The 21,581-nt window shown below is 42.4% G+C and overlaps 2 protein-coding genes across 10 annotated transcripts in view; both read right to left on the bottom strand.

Moving 5' to 3' along the window:
• mark2b (MAP/microtubule affinity-regulating kinase 2b) overlaps positions 1-11,122 on the bottom strand; it is a 55,834-nt gene extending 44,712 nt beyond the window's left edge. For 3 of the 5 annotated variants that reach the window (XM_046063943.1, XM_046063944.1, XM_046063945.1), the window contains exon 1: positions 9,777-11,122. In XM_046063943.1, coding sequence (XP_045919899.1) covers positions 9,777-9,827 — 51 coding nt within the window. In that variant the 5' untranslated portion in view covers positions 9,828-11,122. The remainder of the gene's footprint in view (positions 1-9,776) is intronic. The other 2 variants (XM_046063946.1, XM_046063947.1) reach the window with 1 other exon arrangement.
• Positions 11,123-13,418: 2,296 nt separating this feature from the next.
• Positions 13,419-20,447, bottom strand: LOC123981075 (kelch repeat-containing protein). Of its 5 annotated transcripts, none has more exons than XM_046065700.1 (14): positions 20,212-20,447; positions 19,738-19,899; positions 19,476-19,557; positions 19,184-19,243; positions 18,674-18,926; positions 18,350-18,448; positions 17,823-17,954; positions 17,542-17,729; positions 17,255-17,451; positions 17,063-17,157; positions 16,836-16,890; positions 16,579-16,676; positions 15,737-15,985; positions 13,419-14,334 (listed from the first exon to the last, which is right to left on the bottom strand). In XM_046065700.1, the coding sequence occupies exons 1-13, from the start codon at positions 20,271-20,273 to the stop codon at positions 15,753-15,755; spliced, it is 1,716 nt and encodes a 571-aa protein (XP_045921656.1). In that variant the 5' UTR covers positions 20,274-20,447; the 3' UTR covers positions 13,419-14,334; positions 15,737-15,752. The 5 variants fall into 5 exon arrangements, with proteins under 5 accessions (XP_045921656.1, XP_045921654.1, XP_045921657.1 ...); XM_046065698.1 differs by having other exon boundaries at positions 13,419-14,329; XM_046065701.1 differs by having other exon boundaries at positions 15,748-15,985.
• Between the last annotated feature and the right edge of the window lie 1,134 nt (positions 20,448-21,581).

Raw genomic sequence — 21,581 nt, 5'->3', positions numbered from 1 at the left:
CAGTACGTGTACACTAAAGGCGATGAGTTACCTCAAGTCTATGCATTTTCTGGTCATTTCTGACCAATTGATAAAATATATCCACAACCGGGGAGGAGTGACAACTAAATTAGCGTGTTAACAAATATTGATGACATTAAATAAAACGTATAATGTTAGTAGAATAATGTATTTACAGGTTACATTTATTTTTGGATAGTCTGCCTAGAGATAGTTTATTAGTTGAGGTTCAACAATTCAACTGTTTCACAAATAAAATTGTTTTCTGATATTACACCACTGTGGTTAAGGTTGGATTAGGGCTAATGATAGTGTATTATGAGTTCAGATCATACTATAAGCTACTATATATTATACTTATGGTAAGCTATATATATTAATTCCAGTTGGACAAAACTGCAGTTTCATTTTTGTGGGTTGGTTTCAGTCATTAAATTATCATGCAAGAAAAATGCTCTACATGTTGGTTAGCCCCTGATAAGTACTGACTTTTTAATTATATAAAATGTGCATACAGAACAACGAGTTCAACATTTAAGTTTGCTGTAGCACGTCAACTTTTCCAACCAGGCGGAAGGTTGATCGGTTCACGAAGGGACTTAGACGATGAGCAACTTTCTGCACACGGCCGCATTAAAGGCACCTAAACTTCTCCCTCCTCTGTCTCTGCCGACAGAGATTAGCAGGCAGGTGAGACTGGGAACAGCACATACTGCCTAGAGAACCTGATGTGGAGACGGCAGCAAAGAGTACCGGCAGCTTGTGAGAAGGGTTGGTACGCAAAAAAAAAGTCCTGGTACGCCAAAGAGTAAAATGTAGCACAAGCAGCTTTGAGTTTGCGAGAAATCACTGGAAGTCATCGCTCCCATTTGCGCTATAGCTTCGTAGCAGAGCGCTCAGGTGCAGACAAACCAACGCAGCAGCACCAGCTTTGTAAAATATAGCGGCAGTGGATGGGAGGAGAGGTGACTTCTGGAAGTCAAAGACGTCGTATTGAAGTTTGTGTTCTGCTTGACCTACAGTTGTTTGATGAATTGCTATTAAAACAAATTCGGAGAGGATTTGATATGCTATTCCTCCACCCCAATTCTTACCATTTTGGCGCTGGTGATTTTCCTTTGGTGCTTGCTAAAACATCTTTGTGGGATGCCAAAAAATCCTCTATGCAGGAAAACCCCTGAATATAGTAACTCTCTACAGCACCAATTACAGCTGAACAACAGCTACTAACTGGACTTACTAGCTACTTATAAGAAAATCTCAACAGTGAATAACATTGGGAGGACTCATGTGGAACAACCTGGACAAAAGGACACAAGTTAAAAAGTTGCCAAAATCCTGAGTGAAACTGAGATTGTAACTCCCTTCTGCTACGTAGCAGACAATATACATATAGAAGTAGGGCTGCACGATTAATCTAATCGCAATGGTGTCTTGTGCGATTAAATAACCGCAAAAAGTGCGCGATTTAATAAAACAGAAAAGGTGTGTGTGACGCTCTCTTCTCTGTGTGCGCTGCAGTCTGCTCATTATCTCCGCCCACACCGAGCTCTCACATATGCCACTAAAAACAGATAAGCGTGTGCAATGAGAAAAATGATTTGTGAGCAGTGTGCGAGTAACTCTCCCTCCCCGTTACGGTAGGTCAGTCTTGCCACCAGAGCACCGGGTGAAATGCCGGTGCTCTGGTCGCTCTGTGACAGAGAAACATCGTCAGCAGCAAAACTGGAGGAAAATACGGAAGGTTTGGCTATCTGGACATTTAACGTTAGCTGTATCGGTGCCTTTTGTTGTTCAACATGTTCAACTTTTCAGAGAGCTGAAGCGCTTGTCAGTCACTTTTTGTAAACCGACCAATCACAGCCCGGATGGGGCGGGACATTAAACAAGTTTGACGTGCTACAGCAAATCATTAAATGTTGAACAATATTATACACGAGACAAGTTAGTACTTAGCATTAACAAATTAGAGACCAATGTAGAGCCTTTTGTTTTCACATGGATTTAATGAATAAAAACAACCCACAGAAATAAAACCGCTGTAACTGGTTTTAATACTCAACACTTGGTAAAAAAGTATACTATTATATGAAAGTCTAATGAACGTAGTACTTAATATATTATTGTTATACTAACAGTATACTATTAACTAAACATAATACTCATGTACAGTTCCTCCTCCAGGTTGTGGATAGAGACTCTGCATTAGACATATGTACACTGAGCCGGTGCGCCAATGTTTGCTGCTTCTAGCCGCCTCCTCCATAGAGCAACACGCTCCCCTAGTTCTGTTTTACTAGTTATTGTTTTAATATTGTTTATTATTTAACTTTGTTCAAGTTGAGAAAAACACTTTTCAAAATGTCAGTATTTTGTGCATTATCCTTGATAATTAAGCAAGTAGACTCATAGTACCATTTGTTCCATCATAATTGAATTGCAAATCGCAATATTGTCCACAATAACCGCAATATGACTTTTTCTCCAAATGGAGTGATTTTAGACATGCATACAGCATTAAATAAATTAATATTTAATACTTTAAGGACAAGAAGCTCTCCTGGTGTAAGATATTTTTTATGCACTTGATGATTTTCACAAGGCAGAGGCTGTCATTAGGCCCATTTATAGCTCGAAGCACAGTAAAAAATACAACCATGACTCACACTTGTAAATGTCTTTTGGTGACAAAGCAGAACATTATATCATCATGCCTGCGTTTCAATAACAAATGAATAATAATGTAACCTACTGGTAGGGGTCTCTGTAGAAAGCGTTTTAAACATTTCATGTTGTTTAACCTAACCCACCATGGACCAAAAGTAGTACAAGTTGAATCAAAACTCAGTCTCCCTTAATGTAACACTAGGTGTCTGCCACCAGTAAGTATAGACACAAAGCTGAAGAGCATTTCAGCTGACGTGCTGATGTCTGCATCCATGTGCACCGACTCCAGCCTCACCAGAGCGCAATACTGAAAAATCATTTATTAGCGAACTACACAGTGTTTCCAAACATAATTTAGTATATTTCTTTCTTGCATGCAGGGCAAAAATCTAATACACAGTATTGCTGCATATTAGCTATGCAAACTCTCCACACAGGCACATAAGGCCAAGTAAATTTGAGAGAGGCCCCTTACTTTAGCAAGGTGGTGTCACGCTGGGTCTCAGTTTGCTGTCAATGTAGCGCTGTGTGTTCTCTTGAACTGGATTACCCTAGCTCCGTAGGTATTTGTATTTTTGTGTGTGTGTGTGCGCGTCAAATCAATTCAGAGCTCCTGTTTGCTCGGTTGCTGTCACAGTTGGGACACACTGCACAGCACTTCCTTGCGTGCCCTTGTTCTGCTGCTATGCAACTGTGTGAGAGTGTGTGAGAGCCACGAGTAGAGTAAACAGGTCTGTCAAGCTTTCACAGGGTAGCCACTTTGAAAAGCTTATTGGATACATGTATAGATGGATGGAGTACAGGGTTTCCTGCTGTATTTTGTAGCAAATCTGGGCCCACCTCGCCTGAAACAAAGTCCACTGACACTAACTTTTTTTAAAAAAAATGAAAACAGAGCAGGGGTGCCATTTCACTATTTGACTATTTTTTAAGTGTTCATCTACTAACTAAGTGGCTTACTACGTCAGCTAAACCATTTTATGAAGGTTTTGAGGGCAAACTGATGGTATGATGCATTTGTTGGACAGTTAAATCACAGTGAAGGCACCACAGAAGAAAATCTGACTTGTATTCCACTCAATGCAAACTTTGAAATTTTAATATGGAATATCATAAAAATCATGTAAAATAAAACCGATAATTAGCAACATTACTACTATTTGGGGGCCGCATTAAGTACACAAACAATGGAGGCTTAAAGAGGTCATATTATGCTTTTTGGCATTTTCCCTTTCCTTTATTGTATTATATATTTTTGTGCGTGCAAAAGGTTTGCAAAGCCGCCCTACTCTGCTTCTGATTAACTAATAGTTCTTAACTAGGTACTGTGCATGTGCAACTCCTAACAAAGATCATCTAGAAGTGAGATGCTTCACTCGGTAGCTAAAACGTAACTGTCAACACACAGGGTGAAAAGAGGAGCTGCAGCAATGTGCAGTATGACAATGTTGTTTTTGAAAATTAAACCATGTAAACCCTTTCTGGTACAACCGCTAAATCAAATTATGAACCTGAAAATGAGCATTTATGACCTCTCCAAATGCATCCTTAAAAACGCTTCTTGAAACTTTACTTTGATTTGAGATAATTTGCTGATAGGCCAGTGTTATGGGTACTTTGATTGTTAAAAATAGAAAGCCACAAGCTAAAAAAAAACAAAAACACGACATGGTTTTGTCCTCAATCTATTCTTTGACAATTTAACCGGTTCCCTTAAGTATTCATTTAACATTTCCTGGACATCAAAACACATCTGATCACAGGAAGAAGTCCAAGTATTGACAGCAGACTGCCCATCAGATAACTAAACAGACAGACCGAATTACAGTGACGCCGTGAGAGAGAGAAATCTGCATGCCTTCACCTGAGTGACGTCAAGCTCTTCAAATCGCAGGTTACAGTTAGCTGCCACACCTACCAGTTGGTTCAACTGGAAAGGCCTGTTTATACCCTGCTCCCTTAGACAAAGTTCACTGCATTGTTGGTTAAGCACCTAGGTAACACCTGATTGTAATTAAATCCTAACATAACTCCAGTCCAATTCACAACTGTGTGTGCAGGAAAGATGAGGGACTGTATGTGTGCCGGCAAGAACAAATGTGAACGTGATGGAGTGAATGATCTTGTGTGTGCGCGCGTTTGTGGCAGCTTCTCTGTTGCTAGGGCCCTGGCTAGCTTTGTCTTTCTGTTCATCTGCCTAGTGACTGGTCTGGTAAGGAGAGAGGCATAATTTATGGTTTCCTGGGCGTAACAGCAATGCGTGTTAGCGTGTGCTATAGATTGCTTACAAGATGACTCACTCAATGGGAGCATGAATGAAGACAGGAAAGAAGGTGAACGTGTTAAAAAAAACGCCTTCACCAACATACCTGTGTCAGTACACAGTCTGTGCTTCTCTCTCATGTAGATTGAATTTCCAGCTCAACAGCTTGCTGGGAGATTCTCTGCCAGGCTTTCACACTCCCAAGGTGTCAGGTGAAATACATCAAACTGTGCTCAGCTAACCTCATATTTCCAATACTGTGTTTGCTTTGTCTTCTGTTGCTGCCGTGCTCGACGGCATTTTAAACCTGCAAGCGTCATCGTTTTAGAGTCCTGCCGCAAGTTACAGAGGTCAAACTGGAATAGACAGGAAACCAGGGCGGAGGAATGACTGAACGTTATGATTATGATAATAAATGAATGGTATGATTTGAAATTTATTAACAAATATATGGATACTGGCCCTCACATCTCTTCAGGCCAACAATACAAAATCTGAAAACATTAAGTGGCAATCAGAGGTCATTCGTAAGCATGCTGTTGGGGATTTCTCATGCCTCACTTTTGATATATTGATGATTATTTGATGAAGATTTTACCTTTTTAAAAATTGGGCTTTGCTTCAGTTCGGCTTCATTCTGGAGACAAACAGTGAATGCAAACATACCTTCTGGTTGTTTACAAAATAACTACAGGGGACCTTTAATTTTCCGGGTAAGTTTTAACATGATAACCAACACTTTTGAGTGTTTAATAGAGAATGTTGAGGCTTTTGCATTGAACTTCTGCCAGCTGCGGTGTATGAAATGACTGTGAGATGATTCTCCTTAGTCCCATCTGGTACCAAGACCTACAAATAAAACAGTCCTTCCATCCCTCAGGAACCCCACAGATCCCACCCCCACTTACCCTGCTTGATAAAAGTAGCAGGACAATGCTCAGCAAGTTAAGTGACCATCAAGGTTTAGACTGGGCAGAATTAAATTAAAGCAATCATTAAATTTTTTTTTTTTTAAAAAGACTGCACAACCATCCTGGAAAGGCAACTTCAATTACCTTTCCAGGAATTTTTGTTACAGCCTAAGCCGGCCTTCTTAGTTTTGGGGGGGGACTTTTCTCGTCTTTACCAAAGGACTAAGGTTGGTGGTGCCATTTGGAATACACCAGAAAGGTAAGGCGAGCCATCTTGCGATTTATGCTTTATTTCCTTGTTCCATTTCCGTTGGGGAAATAGAAATAAACCATGGGTAAACCCAATGTAAACATTAAAATCAAGTCCTAAATGTAGTAAATCTAGCTTCTTATTTTCTCTACGTAAGTTCTACAATGAGGAAATGTCTAGCTTGGACAAATTATTGGTTCAAATCCATCACACCTCCATGTGGGGAGGATCCAGCTAGCTCAGCTAGTGCGCAACCACTCAAACAATGAAACGGAGGATGAAGAAACAATTGAAGAGGCAGACCAGTATTTCTGGCTGCATTAGTTTGTCTGTTCAGAAGATATGACTCAATGAATAGAGAGGGAACATTGTAAAACAGGAAATCAGACAATCAAGAGATCATGTCTGAGGAAGTGGACAAAGAGTGCAGAGCTACAGGCTAGGCTTGGGTGGTATCTATTTTTTCACACCTCTGTACCATCCTGACATTGGGGTATACATATACAGTTATATGACAGTATGTGTAAAAAACAAAAACAATTTAAGGCAAGCTGCTGGTAATGATATTGTCTAGCCTACAATATTGTTTGTCTACTATGCAAATACTCCACTTAGACAAGTCTTGTTGGATTTAAATACAAAAATAATGAATAGTGGTAAATGTAGAGTATAGGTTACAGTTTGTCAATGAATAAAGGCTGCAGCTAAAGCTCCTGTGTGTGTTTGTTGTTTACCAACTGCTGGAAAAGTGAAGGGAGTTATCATGACGATGTCACAATGATGGCAGTTTCACATGGCGTCACCAGCCTACATTGAGAGCGTACACTACAATGTATCACCTCAATAGTGTCTCCATATCAGATTAATAGAAAGAGGAGCGCATGTATTTTTGATGTCTAAATACCCCTGTTCTACTGTAATACCATGACACCGCCCAAGCCTAACAGCAAACATGTTGACAACACAAGTTAAAATACACAAAATACGTTCTGCTTTATATTTTAATAAACCAGCTTTATCACTGTGTATTCTGTGTTGAACTGGCGTCCCACTGATAATGGAGTCATTCAAATAAGTTCCTCAAAGCCAGTACCAGACGTTGTGTAAGAGAGCAACATGCCAGATCAAAACCACTCAACATGCCTGCCATTTCACACCATAAGAAACATTAAAAAACAAAACAAAACTCACTTCTCTACATTTAACAGCTCTTTTCCAAGGCAAATAAACCTCTATTAGGCTAACTTGATGTACAATACGTCAATAAACAACTTTTCCAGTCCAGCTGTCTTTTCGCAGATACACGGTGAGGATATAGGGAGAATACCTTCTTTTACTGGGCAGCACAGCCTGGCTAATCACATCAAACTATATACTGCAAAAGAGTCATGTCAACACTCTGGCCGGCTTCATGTCCAGGTGCCATTTTGCCCTACATCTTGAGACCTGACACTGAAGGCTTTCTATACCTGGCCTTGTGTGTGAGTATTCATCTGTGACCTTTTGCCTACAAACCCAGTTAAGGAATTGCCATGACCCCAAACATTTTTCTTCCACCGCTAAATCGTCACTTGGTGTTGCGGGATGAGTAAGGGTGCGTTCAGACCAATAATAGCACTACAGCATAACACCACAAGTATTGGTATAGAAGTGACACTCAACACAACACAAACAAGGCACACCAGGAAGTTCAGTTTGAGAGTTACTCTACACTGTGGTTTTATGCTCTTTCAAGCCTGAGTGTACAACTGTGAAAAGTTATCAAAGCAGAAGTATATTTCCCACCGACCTTCATGTGGCTTGTGGAACAATGCTGCACACTACGAGGTATTCTAAGTAATGAGTACGCTTGCAAGTAACTTTAACTATGACATCAACCTTAAAAATCCCTCTGGATATGGAGAGGCCCTGTGTGTGTGTGTGAGGCTGCCACAGTGTAAGACTTATATAATCAACTGTGTTGTTTATGACCTCTGTTCCAGGTAAGGGTGTAGCCCTGTAAGAATATGTATGTATCACTCTGTGTGAGCGTGTAGTGTACCCATACTACCTACATACCAACCTAGCGGTCGATCTGCTTTCCTGTACACTCTAATGGAAGCAGTGATCCATTGTGTAAGAAAAGCCAGCGCACACACACCCGACACAAGCAGTGAGATCATGGATGTCAACAGACAACTTCCGTCAGCATTTTATTTGTACAAGAAGATAGACTCAATCTTTTAACCTTTGAGTCTCCAACACCAAGAGGTTTCCCTACCGGCTGGCAAGAGCGTATCTGCAGTCTGGTTGGCTGTGCAGCTGCAGTTTACACACCTAGGTTGGGCTTTCAATGTTTCAGGCAGACAGTTTGACAAGAGGGTTCAGCTATTGGGACAGATTGAAAAAAAAGGTACAAAAAAACCCCCCACCCTCCTTATTGATCATGTTATATTTATTTAATATGCGCTGACAGTGTTATGAACTTGTGTTTAGCAAAAGGTTTTAACCAAATGCTTTACATGTGCATTTCCTCTATTTATGCTGCTACACTCAACTTCTCACCACTGCTACATTCACATACATATAGATGCTCAAAACACAAATATAGAAATGGGTTTAGCTTCAAACATGTGTGGACATCATTTGCTTGCTACCCTGTCAACATGTTAACACGCACATTTTTCCATCCAACATAGAGACTTTTCATCACATGATGCTTGTCAACAGCTGCCCAAGTAATGCTGGTCATGATCTGTGTTGGAGACTATAATGGTTTTCATGTGAGTGTGGGTACAGTGAATCTACAGAAGAAACTGTCAACAATATTAAGACAAATACTGTAGTCTCAGAAACAAGGACTTTGTTCCAGTCTTCTAACAATAATCTACAGAAGACAGCCGAGGAGTTTCTTTGCACAATACCGAAGTGTTTTTCTACTTAGTGCTCTGGACCCCTTTGTGAACAATGCATTTACTAATCAATCAACAATTTACAAGTTTGCATTTGTACCCAAAACACTTACAGCCTTGGTAAATTCAAGGTTCCCATGTGAAGACAGCACAAACACAATACATTAACTTTTTTCTCACCAAGAGACCCTCACTGAAGGTGAGGCCATTCTTGCACTATAGAAGTCGTAATTATTAATATAAACTAAAAACAAAATCACTTAAGTATCAGGTCTCCAACAACTCTTAGAAAAAGTGAATTTCTCAAACAGCACTTGATTGTTTTGACACTTGAAAAATGAATTCAGTGTTTTCGAAGGTCAGGTTTGCATCAAGAACACTTGTTGCACGTGTATTCTGGTGAAATAATAATGCAGTAGCCCAAAATGTGGGTGCTGTGTTTCTGTGCTGTCAACTATACGCAATTCATGTGGAACTGGCCGACAGTGTTGGCTGAATTGCAACAGGTCAAAGTAATGTAAAGTCATGGGAGGACATGCCCTAACACATAGACTAAACTGAAACCTAAATTTGTTTTTATGTTCTGCAAAGAGTGGGAAATCCATTGTGAGTGCGTAGGCAAGCTGGTGAATCACTGCTGTGTGGCAAAGACAACAGAGAAAAAGCAAAGAGACAACCCTGGAGGGCCAAACATGGCCACTCTCTACAGCAGATCATGGTATACTAACGCGGATTTATGGGGAAATATCAACTATAAAATGATTGTGGATAATTATCTTAGAGGTGCATCTTACCTGTCCGGTCGAGTTTTCAATGACTTGTACCAGTGGGATCCTTGTTGACATTTTTGAAAGTCTTTAAGTTGCCAGAAAAGGGGAAAGGAGCAGTAAAACAAGAACGATTCTTCAGTGTCTATTGTACATTTAAAACCTGTCTGGCTGACAGCAGACGGGAATTTTCCAACAGATGTCCAGTGCTAGCCAGCTAGCAGCGCGACAGATAGCCTGTGAATCAACAAGTTGAATCCCACATCAGCGGCTAGCCGAGTTAGCCAGCTAGCTAGAAACTAGCTAGCAGCAACGGCACGTCCCATGTTGACAACAAGCACAAAACGGGAAAAAACAAACGCCTTCTTTAGCTTCGGTCAGGGTGTGAAAACATTCAGTTCCCAAATAACATTTATCAGCGTCGACGGTGCCCACTGAGCCAATACCAGCCTGATGCCGTGACGTTTTGGCCAGCTAGCTTCTTGGGCTAGCTTGAAGAAAAGTTGAGCAACGGTTGTAATGAACAAGACACGGTTCAATTAGGTTGCTAGCATGCTAACCTGTAAGGTTGCTAACTAACGTCTGAGGAAGCGCCGACTGTCGCCGAAAATACGCCGAACTACAACAAACGTTCATCCAGCTTCGTTTTCAAAACGCACTGTCGACGCCTGTTTTTCTCTTTCTGTGGCAGAGATGTTTCCTTTCAGGGCTGAAACCAGGTCCGAGGTCTACAAAACTTTCAGGCCAAAGTTATTCCCGGCGAGGTCTCGACCTTCCCAACTCACACAAAACAATTCAGAAATGTTCCCAGCGAGATATCCAGGGTAAGGTGTTCAAAAATAAAAGCAGCACCATGTAAAACTGTCACATGGCAGTGGAGAAACACGAATTATTTTGCTGCGCTAGCTAACGTTAACTGACTGGCCAATATTAGCCCATGTAGCGAACTAATTCACTGTTTCTTTCGGAGAAAAGCTAGCTAGGTTAGCTTCTCCTCCTGTGGCCGCCGCGGCAGTGACTGCCACAGAGCGACCCACGAAACTCAAAATCCACGGAAATCACCGGCGCTCTTCCTTGTGTTGCGTGATTGGAATAAGGTCGTTCACCAGTGCTGCACTGCAGTGTGGCGATATACCAGTCCGTCCTGTCGGTACACCGACTGCTGCCGTTTCCGTAACCAGTCGACTGAAGGAGGAATCATCAAGTAGTAAAATCCATTATCGGTAAACTGAGGTTTGCTTGTTAGGAGGTGCGTGTCACGGGCGACAGGGGGAGAGAGGCGAGGAGCTGCGCCCGAATGCAGTCTATGCGCACGATCCTGCCCTGATACCGGAACAAGCTCACGGCAACATGGCTGCTGCTTGCACCACGACTGAAAGAGGAGGAATGGGGAGGGAGGGGGTTCGTTCAGCGTTCGTCTCTACTCGGCTTTTTCCGGGCCTTCACCGGTGACCGCGATTCCTCCAGGTCGGTATATGGCAGGTGTTTGCTTCACATGACATCCTGCCAGGGATGTACCCTAGTTTTCGGAAGACAGAATCCCACAGCCCCAGGGGAACTAAGAGTTCACTTGTGTGTCAGCTGCTTTTTTGGTCATTTGTTTCCTTGCAACCTACTGGGGTCTACAGAAAATCCACATCCCAGTAGGATGAATAAAGAGCTGCATTCTTTCAGGGAGGCTCCCCCAGCAGCACCCTACAAAGCAGCTCAAGTCTGTCAAGATTTGTTTCATTTACAAACATGTGCTCTCTCTCCTCTTTCCCTATCTCTCTGGAAACTGGGTTCTGCAGGTGATGCTTCAGGAGCTGCCAGATATTTCTACAATGGAGTGGCATCATTTCCTTTCAGCTGTCACACACTTAATTTTCTTATCTTTATACCTCAGCTAATCCAGAATCCTGCCCAGGTAGTAGTTTTAAATTTATGTGAGTTACTCAAGAGATGAAACAAACAAAAAAAAAAAGAAAATGTTCACATTTGTACTCAAGAAATGAAAGACTATCAAGAATCTGAGGGGTCTTTACAGTTTATAGTTCTGTGTGCTCTTTCACTCACTGCTAGTTATAAAGTGGCAGTTCCTGTCCAACTAATAGGATTTCCTTAGGGGTCATATATAAGAGCAGCACACCATGTAGTGATAGAATGCCATGCTCCCAGGCAGGGTGATCTTTGCTGACACTGGGTATCCTCTGGTTGAAGGGTAGTTTAAATCCATAAAACACCTCCTTCTTTTGTTAACATTTACAGAATTGTGATGGAAAATATAGTTTTCTTCCCTGTTATCCCCATCCTTTTTATCTGAATATATCTGAGGCCAAAGCCAATTATTAAACTACACTCGTGTACTCTCTAGCGTGGCTGAATTACGGGTCCACATTGCAATCACGGCTGAGACTGAAGAGTCGTTTGTAAATGTGCCCATAAGGCTGACTGTGAGATGCTGACTGCTAAGCGTCGACATTTTCAAGTTTCTTAGCAACAGCCGTGGAGACTGTGTGGCTGCCATTGGAAGTAGTGATGTCTGAACTCTTGTCCATCAGGAGGTCTGCAGAGACTAGTAGTCATAAAAACAAATATTCACCATTTGCACGATGCCAAGACATCAGGAAATGAAGGGATATGAGAGGCTTGTTAGCAATGACTGGGAGAGCATCCAACTGGCAGGATTTCCCGATGAATCAAGGGGAAAACTCACATCCCTGATGATGGAAGGAGTGGACTCAGGGGCATATACACTGCTACAGGAGACAAACACCTCTGATTTAAGTGCATAAAAGTGCATCCATATCATCAATAACACAGTTAATGTATCATGGGCCTCTCTCCAATCCAACGCACTGGGCAGAATATGTCCCCCGTTTCCTTTTTTCAGCTTTACTGGAGCATGTCCAATTTGATGGTGGATCCCAGTAGGGCGGATGTCAAACAGTCATGTTCATGACCACATGAACTCACTGACTCTACATTTTTTAAGATTTTATAGGAGCCTGTTAGAGCAAGAGTCTGGCTTGGTCGCTGGGGGAAATGTGCTGAAATGTCCCCATCTGCAGGATGCCTCAGTATATTACATCCATCCATCCATCCCACAGCCTATCCTGACACTATTTCCTGCAGTGTGACCCACAAATATTTGGATGAAAACGCATCTTTTGGCAGCCACACTCCTATTTTTCTTTGCCTCTTTGAGTAGGAGGCTGAACCTCAGACTGTTTATTGCAGTTGATTTGAGGGTATTTCAAGTCTCATTGGATGAACAGCCTTTTTATCTCCTGTCTCAGGGTGCCAAATGGATCTGGCCAGATTGAGGCCGGAATAACAGTTATTTTTAATATGTAGCCAATAATTTTTCTCTGTAGAGGCTGGCATCCTGTACACAACGCCAGACTGTTGAGACATCATTGTCAGGCTGTCTTTCCAGCCCCTTTTTTTTGCATTTCAGTTCATCTCTACAAGAGAACTGTAGGTAACTCTGTGGCAGTGTGCAGGTCTTGATTACTGTGACATCCGAGTCAAACAGCACCCAAATTCTCCATCACTGGAGCACCATGATTTGCAGCAATTTGTCTATAACATCCAGAGAAATTAAAGGGAGAACTGTACAGGACCAAGGTCTCCTCACAGTCAGGTAATGCTGTTAGGAGCGTGAGAAGAACTAATTAAAATGAGCAGAAAAGTCCAAACACAGAGATAATAAACTTTGTATGATAACAGCGTTAAATGATTTAAGTACTGTAAAGGTTAGTCAGACAAAAAAAACAAAAAACAAAAGAGGCAGGAACCACGACTGCACAACATCTCCAACCCATAATGTGTATCGTTAGTAAGGAGCACTTGCTGACAGACATTTACACGGTAACACAGTGAAACAAGACGAACCAGACATGATTATAGCAGACGAGACAAGCAGGGGAAGCAGAGGAGAGTAGAGTACACGAACAAAGTACTAACAAAATAAAGTTAGTCAGTGTAAAAGAGGGAAAATCTTTCTTTTGCCTAATTAATGGCCGAACAGACTGAAAGGGCAACAGTCCTTCCTTAACCTGGCTATTTAGTACTGACTCACAGCGTGGGCAAAACTACTAAAGAAGTCCAAAAATAGGCTGAATCTGCACAGGCTGTGCTACAATCCCAGTTAAGTGCAACAACATGTACTTTGGTATTAAGAGAACATTAATCCCATTAAGTATACTGCATTATTTATTATCTTGCAATGAAAGAATCAAGTAGGAAAAGGCACATATCCACACGTCTTAAAGGGACATGTGGAAACTGATTTTCTGTTTTTTAGTAAGACACAAAGAAAAAAAAAGCACAAAAGTCTTAAATTCTCTAGCAAGGATGCGTTTTGATGGTGACTTGTTCGCCTCGACCAAGCAGCCAGTGTAACAGGCTCTATCGGTTTTCTGCGGGTGCTTATGTCATTTCCCGGGATTGCTCCATCTTTATCGGGGTTCTCCTGCCTCTGCTGAGGTAAAGGAGGCCACAGTCACCTCGCGGCTGCAGGACTCCCTCCGCTTCCATGCTGTTCACAATCTGTGGTTTGAACAATTCCGTGGCAACGTTCACCATGAAAGTCGTCTCTATCCTCACGAAAAAAAACAAAAACAAACACAGGCTGCAGTGAAGAGTGATGAAGATTGATGTAGTTCCCTCTGTAAATCAACAAATGCTTTATAAACTCAACAATCTGAGCTCTAACTAAAATATCTGTCTCAGACGCGTTGTCTATTTTCACTAGGATGAGCACCAGATTACAAACTTTCTAGGAAGTCATTGGGAACTCACTGACCTCTGGAGGAGAAACACTACTGTATATTTATTTAGTTTTTTGAGAGTAGTCACATGTAATCATATTGATTACAGCCTAAAAAGATACCCATCATATGCAAGACTATCTTGCAGACTCAAGACACTTTAATAGTTTGATTTCTGCTTGGGAGGAGGCCGCTACCTTCGTACATTAAATAAGTGGGTATTAACGGACTTGTGTGAACCTCCTGTTACCAGGGAGGTTGGCTGTATAATCCAGTGAAAATATGAAAGTAAAGAAACCTGTCCACATTCATGACACCGTTTATCAGCAACCCGGCAGAAGTGAAGGTAATCCCTCTCGAGCTCTGCTAATCTTTTATTAAAATGTCTCCATTTAGCTCTGGCTCCATGATAACGTCAGCGTTACTGATAGTCTGACATTAGCTCATGTTGGTGCCGGGCTACCAGGGATGTTACTAATGGGCCTTCCTGTTAAAAAGCATCAACCCCCATTTAAATTACATCAGCTTGACAAACTTGCACTGCAGTTTTATGTCCGACTAAGAAGGAAATGCAAATGGATCCGGACTCTGAAGTTGAGTCTGAGTGGGTTTAAGAGTCTCTACATCTTCTGCACACGTGAACAAAAACTAAATGTTAACTTTAAAGGAGGATTTGGATTAAAAGATGGTGTAGAAAACAAGATGTTTATTAAGTAAAGACAGAAGCCAAGTGCAAAACGGAACAGCACAGGAACATGAATTGTGATTTTTTTTCTCCCCACTATAGCACTTGCAGCTATCCAGAGACAACATGGTCCAAATATCAGGGCTACTGAAGTAAAAGAAAAGGCACTGTTAAATTAATCAAAAATAAAAATACATTTTACCTGAGGATAAACTTTGTCCTTAAACATTTGATCAATGTCCCTGTGGCTAAAATAATCTGAAATTTTCGATGTTTTAAATCAAGCACCATTGGTTTTATTAATGTGGATCCACAAGGGAAGACTGAGGAAAACTGGCATGAAAGTTGCAGTTTAACTTTTGAGATCGGCATTCAAGAAATGCTCAAACTGTGTACGTTTTCCCATACTAACATTTCAAACCCTTTAAAAACCATAAAGAAGAGAGGGCAGAAACAACGAAAGGAAACAAAAGACAAACAATAGCAATATAAATTATAAAAGAGTCAGTCTGTAGGTGTTCACATCCAGTCAGCGAGTAAGGATTCACCTCTGACTCACTCGCTTCAAATAGCCTGGAGCAGCTCCTCCACAGAGAGCGTCGTCAGGTCGGAGAAGAAGTTGCCCTCATTGTCTCCGCCTCCGAACACCAGCAGAGTTCGGCTGACGGAGCTTGTGTCAACATCTTCGTCCTCCTCTGAGAAACGGTGGTGTCCGGCTGTCTTCATTGTGATGATGGAGTGCCCCGCCCTGGGGACAGAGAGCTGCGGGAGCGTCACCTCCGTCCAGCTGTTGGTGTCTGCACCAGTGAAACAAAGACGAGAGTGATTAGTGTCCATAATTTAACAATATAATAATGTCTTCTTTTCGTAATTAGAGCTGCAACGATTAGTCAAACAGTCAATCTGCAACTGTTTAAATAGTGATTTATCGCTGGTTCCAGCTTCCCAAATACAAAGATTTTCTGGTTTCTCTAGTTTTCTATGACAGTGAACTGAAAATCTTTGGGTGTTGGACTTTTGGTCGGACAAAACATGACAAAATGTCACGTTGAGCTCCAGGAAATAGTGACGGCCACTTTTCACATTTTATAGAATCAAACAATTAATCGAGAAAATAATTGGCAGATTAATCAAGTTCGACAATTAAAATAATTGTTAGTTGCAGCCCTAATAAAGTGATGCTAGTCTACATCACCTTACATACCCCTATACTGCACATGGCCACCAGATTCACCGCGTCATTTCTGTCAACTGAACTGACAGGAGCTTGAACAATTAGTTGTCGATCGATTTAAAATCTTTTATTTAAATCAATATATCATCATTTCAGGTCAACGAGGATTCTCCCTACACTTTATGTAATTGTGTGCATTTGTAAGCTACCTCTCACCTATGTCAAAGACGAAAGTGTCGCTGAGAGCGTTGTTTCCGTTGTAACCTCCGTGGATCAGGAACTTTGTGTCTGAGAGCACGGCACTGCCATGCCAGCTGGAACACACACACACACACACACACACACACACACACACACGTCTAAAATTGGCAAAATGTTGATGAACTCTCTGATCAAATAAATAAAGATTACAGATCTGAACAGACATTTTAATAATCGGTGCTTCTGATAATAATTTTGTTCGGGTTGTGTACCTTCGAGGAGAGGGGGCTTTCCCAGTTGTTTTTACAGCAGAAAACTCCATCAGACCTGAGAAACGCAAATTTTAGTTTCAATCATACGTGCAGTGCTTCGTCTTTCCACCTGTATCAAGATATATGTGCCTTGCCTACGGTCCGATATGCGTGTGCATGAAACCAGGAAGTTCCAATAAAAACCTGCCAAATGAGTAAATGTAAAAAGCAGTCGATGTGCGGCGTACCAAGGTCCAGCATGTACATGTCATTGTAGCAGACAGGAGTGTCCCATCCACCAAACACATAGATCTTCCTCTCCTGCATCACACACGCAGAGTGACTGAAAGAGAAACACAGAGGAAAGATAAGACCGTGAGAAAATCAAGCGATTAAATGTCTGCTTGTTTGTGAAAAAAGGACTGCCATGTGGATCTTACCCTGAGCGGGGGGAGGGGGTGTCGCCGGTTACAATAGGCTGGTACCAGATGGAGAGGTGGGGATCGAAGATATACAGCGAGTCACTGCAGCCGTCTGGCTCCGGGTTTGGACGAGGAAACACTCCTCCCAGCACAAACAGCTCCCCTCGAAACATACTGCAGCTGTGGTAGGCCAAAGGAGGAACTTTCCCTTGAGCCTGAAGGAGACGAGAGAGGGGAGGAGGACATGAAGAAAGACAAAGAGCGGTGAAAATGGACTTAAAGCAAACACACACACACACACACACCTCCACCATGGTCCACTTCCAGCTCTGTGTGTCAAGGATGTGAACGTCGTTGAACCACTTCTTGTTCTTAGAGCCTCCAAACACGAAGATCCGCTTTGAGTCTGGGTCGTAGACGACCGTGTGGCCAATCCTAGCCTCGGGTGTTGGACCCTCTGCCAGAGTCTCTGCTGCAACCCAGGACATGTCCTCTGTCGGACAGAGACAAGAACGCTCGCTCTGACATGGACACACTGGAGCCTCGTATGAAACGGATTTCAAAATGTTGTTCATGGCTGACTGACCTGTGCAGAGCTTCCACATGGGGTCTTTGCAGAACTGCATCCTGGCTCCCTGCCCTCCAATCAGAATAGCAGTCTGAGCATCGATGGGACACAGAGTCTGACCCCAGCGGCCTGACGGGCTGACCAGAGGGGCTGAAGGAAGCACATAGTTAATAAACTCGCAACATTTTGGACAAGAGAAGATTTGTATGATTTGAACAGCTGCCTGAAGATTACGCTTTACCAAGCGTGCCGAAGGGACCACACACTAGTCAAGCAGCATTGCATCACTTGACGTGCGTCAGTTGACAGCCGTCGCACACACAGCATACAGAATGAGAACTGATGTGCACTGCTGGGAAACCGGACAGTAGCCTTCAGTCTTTGTCTGTATTTTTCAACAATGCTTCCCAGGTAGCTGTAACCTACAACATCGGTCTGTGAGCTTTAGGTGGGTGACGTGCATCAAAGTGCCAGCGATGGGGCTGAAAAGGGAATGAATATGACTAAAAGTAAGGATGGTATGTAATGTGTATGCACAAACTCACCGGTGTGTGTGGGAGTCTTGGCCTGCCTACTCTTCGTCCTGGCTGCGTTCTGAGGAGGCGTTCTTCCCACAATCCCCGGCGCCTCGCCTGCTCCATTAGCTGAAAGAAAAAAAGAAAGGGAAGGACAAAGAAATGTTTACTCCTCCACACCGAGCTACGGGAGTGCCTGTGGCACTAATTATCCTCAGCAATACCGTCACACAGGCATAAATACCTTTTTTAGTCACATACCATCCATAAATATTTAATCTTGACTTATTTGGTACACAGTTGTGTGAAGTCATGGATTTGACATCACAATCGTCATAGTATAATTCTCCTTACACAGCACGCTGCCTCTCTCGCCTGCTCCCTTCATCTTTGTTGCATCTCCTCCACCACTGAACAGCTTCTGGCCACCTTTGGTTTGACCTCTGGCCTTTCGCACAGGTGTGGTCTTCTCCACGGCGCCATTTGGACACACGTTCTCATCTTCCCCTCTCTTCGTCACCTTATTCTCGTCGCCGTCTCCCTCTGACACCCGCTCCCTCTTCCTCTTGCCATTGAGCTCGCGGGCCGCAAGCGGAGCCACGGTGTCCTGGGACAGCAGAAACAGACTGTGACAGTTATCATTTGGCGAATGCTTGAAATATGATTTAAAGAGTAAACTGTGAAGGGAAGCATCCATCAGTAAAGTATTATTCATCTGTGGGTCCCGCTTCTGTGTCAGTCCCTCTGATTAAAAATATAACCATTGCATGAAACTCTTGATATGAGATTTTGTTGTCTAACTGCTAATTTCTCATTTTTATTAATACTAATAATGTTTTTAATAGTATATCATTTACAGATTACCTTAGGTGTGTATTCCTTCACAGCCAGGATGAGCTCAGGCTCTGACCAATCTGCTTTTACCTGAGGGGGAAAATGTACACACGATTCATGAATCTTTGTGTGGGAGCAGATTTGACTTCCATGATGCATCAATATTGTAATTTCCCTAAGGAATACCATGTTATACTTCTATACTTGTCTCAAGGCTTGGCTGTCAGCTGGAACAGCAGAATACCCACTTCTTATGGCTGTTTGTTTGACTGTTCCCAGCGTGCCATTTAGTCCTGAATCTTACAGTTTGATCTATATTTACCAGGTTTCCTCCTTCCAGAGTGACATTCAGTGTGACGCTGTCTGTCCATGTCTCCTCTTCCCACTGCTCCCAGGACAGGCACCTGGGGGTCACAGCAAAGGTTACTCATTGAATCGGATTATTTATGTTCAGACTGGATGGCAGTGGGAGACAGTAGATGCACGGGACAGCACCCAGGAAGATCACAACACAGTCACCTTTACTATATAAATAAGCAGTGATAATGTTATCATGGGGACAAACCCCCTGAGAGTCAGCCTACTTGTTATATGGAGTCAGTTTTCCGATAGTGATGGGGATCCGGTCAGCATCGTTGAGCTCCGCGTTGACGCAGATCCTCTCCCCCCACGGCCCGCTGCTGAACAGCACCACCTGGCGGACACATGGGGGGACTGCAACAGACACTCGGCTGGAACCGTCAGCACTGAGACACGGAGGGGAAACAAAGAAATAAAGGCTGGCCTCTCTTTAAATACAGAAAAACTAGGCGAGGGATGGATAAAGTATTTATTCATATATGTATGACAATAACAGAGAAGCCATCTATAAGAACGGATAGTTTAAATAGGCGCCAATGAGGAGCAGCAAGGTTTATGACAACCACTGCTGACAAATACGTTACCGTTTATTACAGACGACTGAGCTGCAGTTTAGATACAATAATGGTCACAGAAAATGTTTCAAGCTGAGCCACTGGCTACCCTGTTAAAAACATGAATTATTAATCGTACGTTACCTCAGCAGCCTCTGAGGCGGACCGTTTACTCCAAACGCTGCATAAACTCCGAAGTCGTCCATCTTTGTCCTCCAGCAAAGACCTTCACTGTCACAACTCTTTCTGCTGTCCTACTTTATTTGGACACTATTTTAACCACTAAAACAACGACATAGGTTATTAAAACCTGCTCTGGTCAACCTCTCCCGCCACAGATATGTGTACAATATCTAAACTCCGCGCGACTTCTTGGTAAAACATTGTGAGCGCGTGGTTTGTTGTTGAATATGTCTGTACGGGCGGAGTCTGCCGCATTGAATACAGGGCTGACCGAGAGCTCCGCCCATGCAGTACACGTTGATACTATATCGAGCACACCACAGGCTGCGTCTCACAAGCCGCAAGCCAATCAGAGTCGTGCATTCAGCAACGCTGTGAGACGTCACAAAAGCTGCGTTCAAAAGACCACTTTTTGTTTTGTGGCGGTCTCATATGTTGCACTGTCACTGCACAGCAATGTTGTTGTATTTTTAAGCTTATTTAAAATAAATGTATTTCTGTGTTTTTAATGATAAATAGTTTCTTTTATATCTCATCTTAATGCCTCTTTACGTCTTATGTAAAGCGCTTTGTCTTGTTGAAGGGTGCTCTGCAAAGACATTTGCTTAGACTGTGAGTGGGGAAAAGAGCCAATATATCAAAGCATCATATATCATTGATTTTTTTTCCAAGAAAGGGCTTCCAATCTTTGAAAAATAACGACCCTACAAAATAAGTGATTTTAGATCAGTTGTTCTTTAGAGGAGTACATGACAAAAACTGCCCAGTTCCCACTATTTCAGGTGAAAAAAGCAATATTGTAATTAAAACAGAACTTATATGAAGTTGTACACAGTAGGGTAAACTCGGTTACACTATTTGTCTGTTTCACAGGCTAAGTGTTTTTGATGGCAGCAGTTTTTTCAACACTGAGCAAACAGCTGAAACAAACCCAGCGTCTTCAGAGAGCCACTCACACTGCACACTGAAGGGTTAGTTACTGTTACTGTATGTTAATAATTTATGGATAAATTGTGACTCAAATGATGCACAAATGATCTTCCTCCAGGTTTGCTATTGTACCTTAACTATAGGAGCCAGTAACTGGTGATAATCTATCAGCTTATTCACCTCTTTATTTTCCTCTTTAGTCTTCATCCAGTACAGCTTTATTTATTTCTCTACATTTAAATTTAAAGGTCAAAGGTTGCCCTTGTCTTTCCTGCAGACTTCTTCCCTCTCCACCTCACCAGCTGTCCTTCTCTGGGTGGAGATGGTGTGACCCGTCAACTATCTGAATCAGGTTTTTTTTTAACTTAACTTGGCTTTGGGTTTGATAATGGTTCGTAACA

This window comes from Micropterus dolomieu, linkage group LG12, assembly GCF_021292245.1.
Source record: "Micropterus dolomieu isolate WLL.071019.BEF.003 ecotype Adirondacks linkage group LG12, ASM2129224v1, whole genome shotgun sequence".
Classification (NCBI taxonomy): Eukaryota; Metazoa; Chordata; class Actinopteri; order Centrarchiformes; family Centrarchidae; genus Micropterus; species Micropterus dolomieu.
This window is presented reverse-complemented; position numbering and strand designations above follow the sequence as displayed.

Bases quoted from the DNA above. Each gene is read 5' to 3' on its own strand.
- LOC123981075 (XM_046065700.1), bottom strand. From the start codon at position 20,273: ATGGACGACTTCGGAGTTTATGCAGCGTTTGGAGTAAACGGTCCGCCT. The intron at 17,158-17,254 runs GTAAGATCCACA...TTTCTCTTTCAG, and splicing joins ACCCCCTCCCCCCGCTCAGG to TCACTCTGCGTGTGTGATGC. The intron at 16,677-16,835 runs GTACACAACCCG...TGTGTGTTCCAG, and splicing joins AAAGCCCCCTCTCCTCGAAG to CTGGCATGGCAGTGCCGTGC.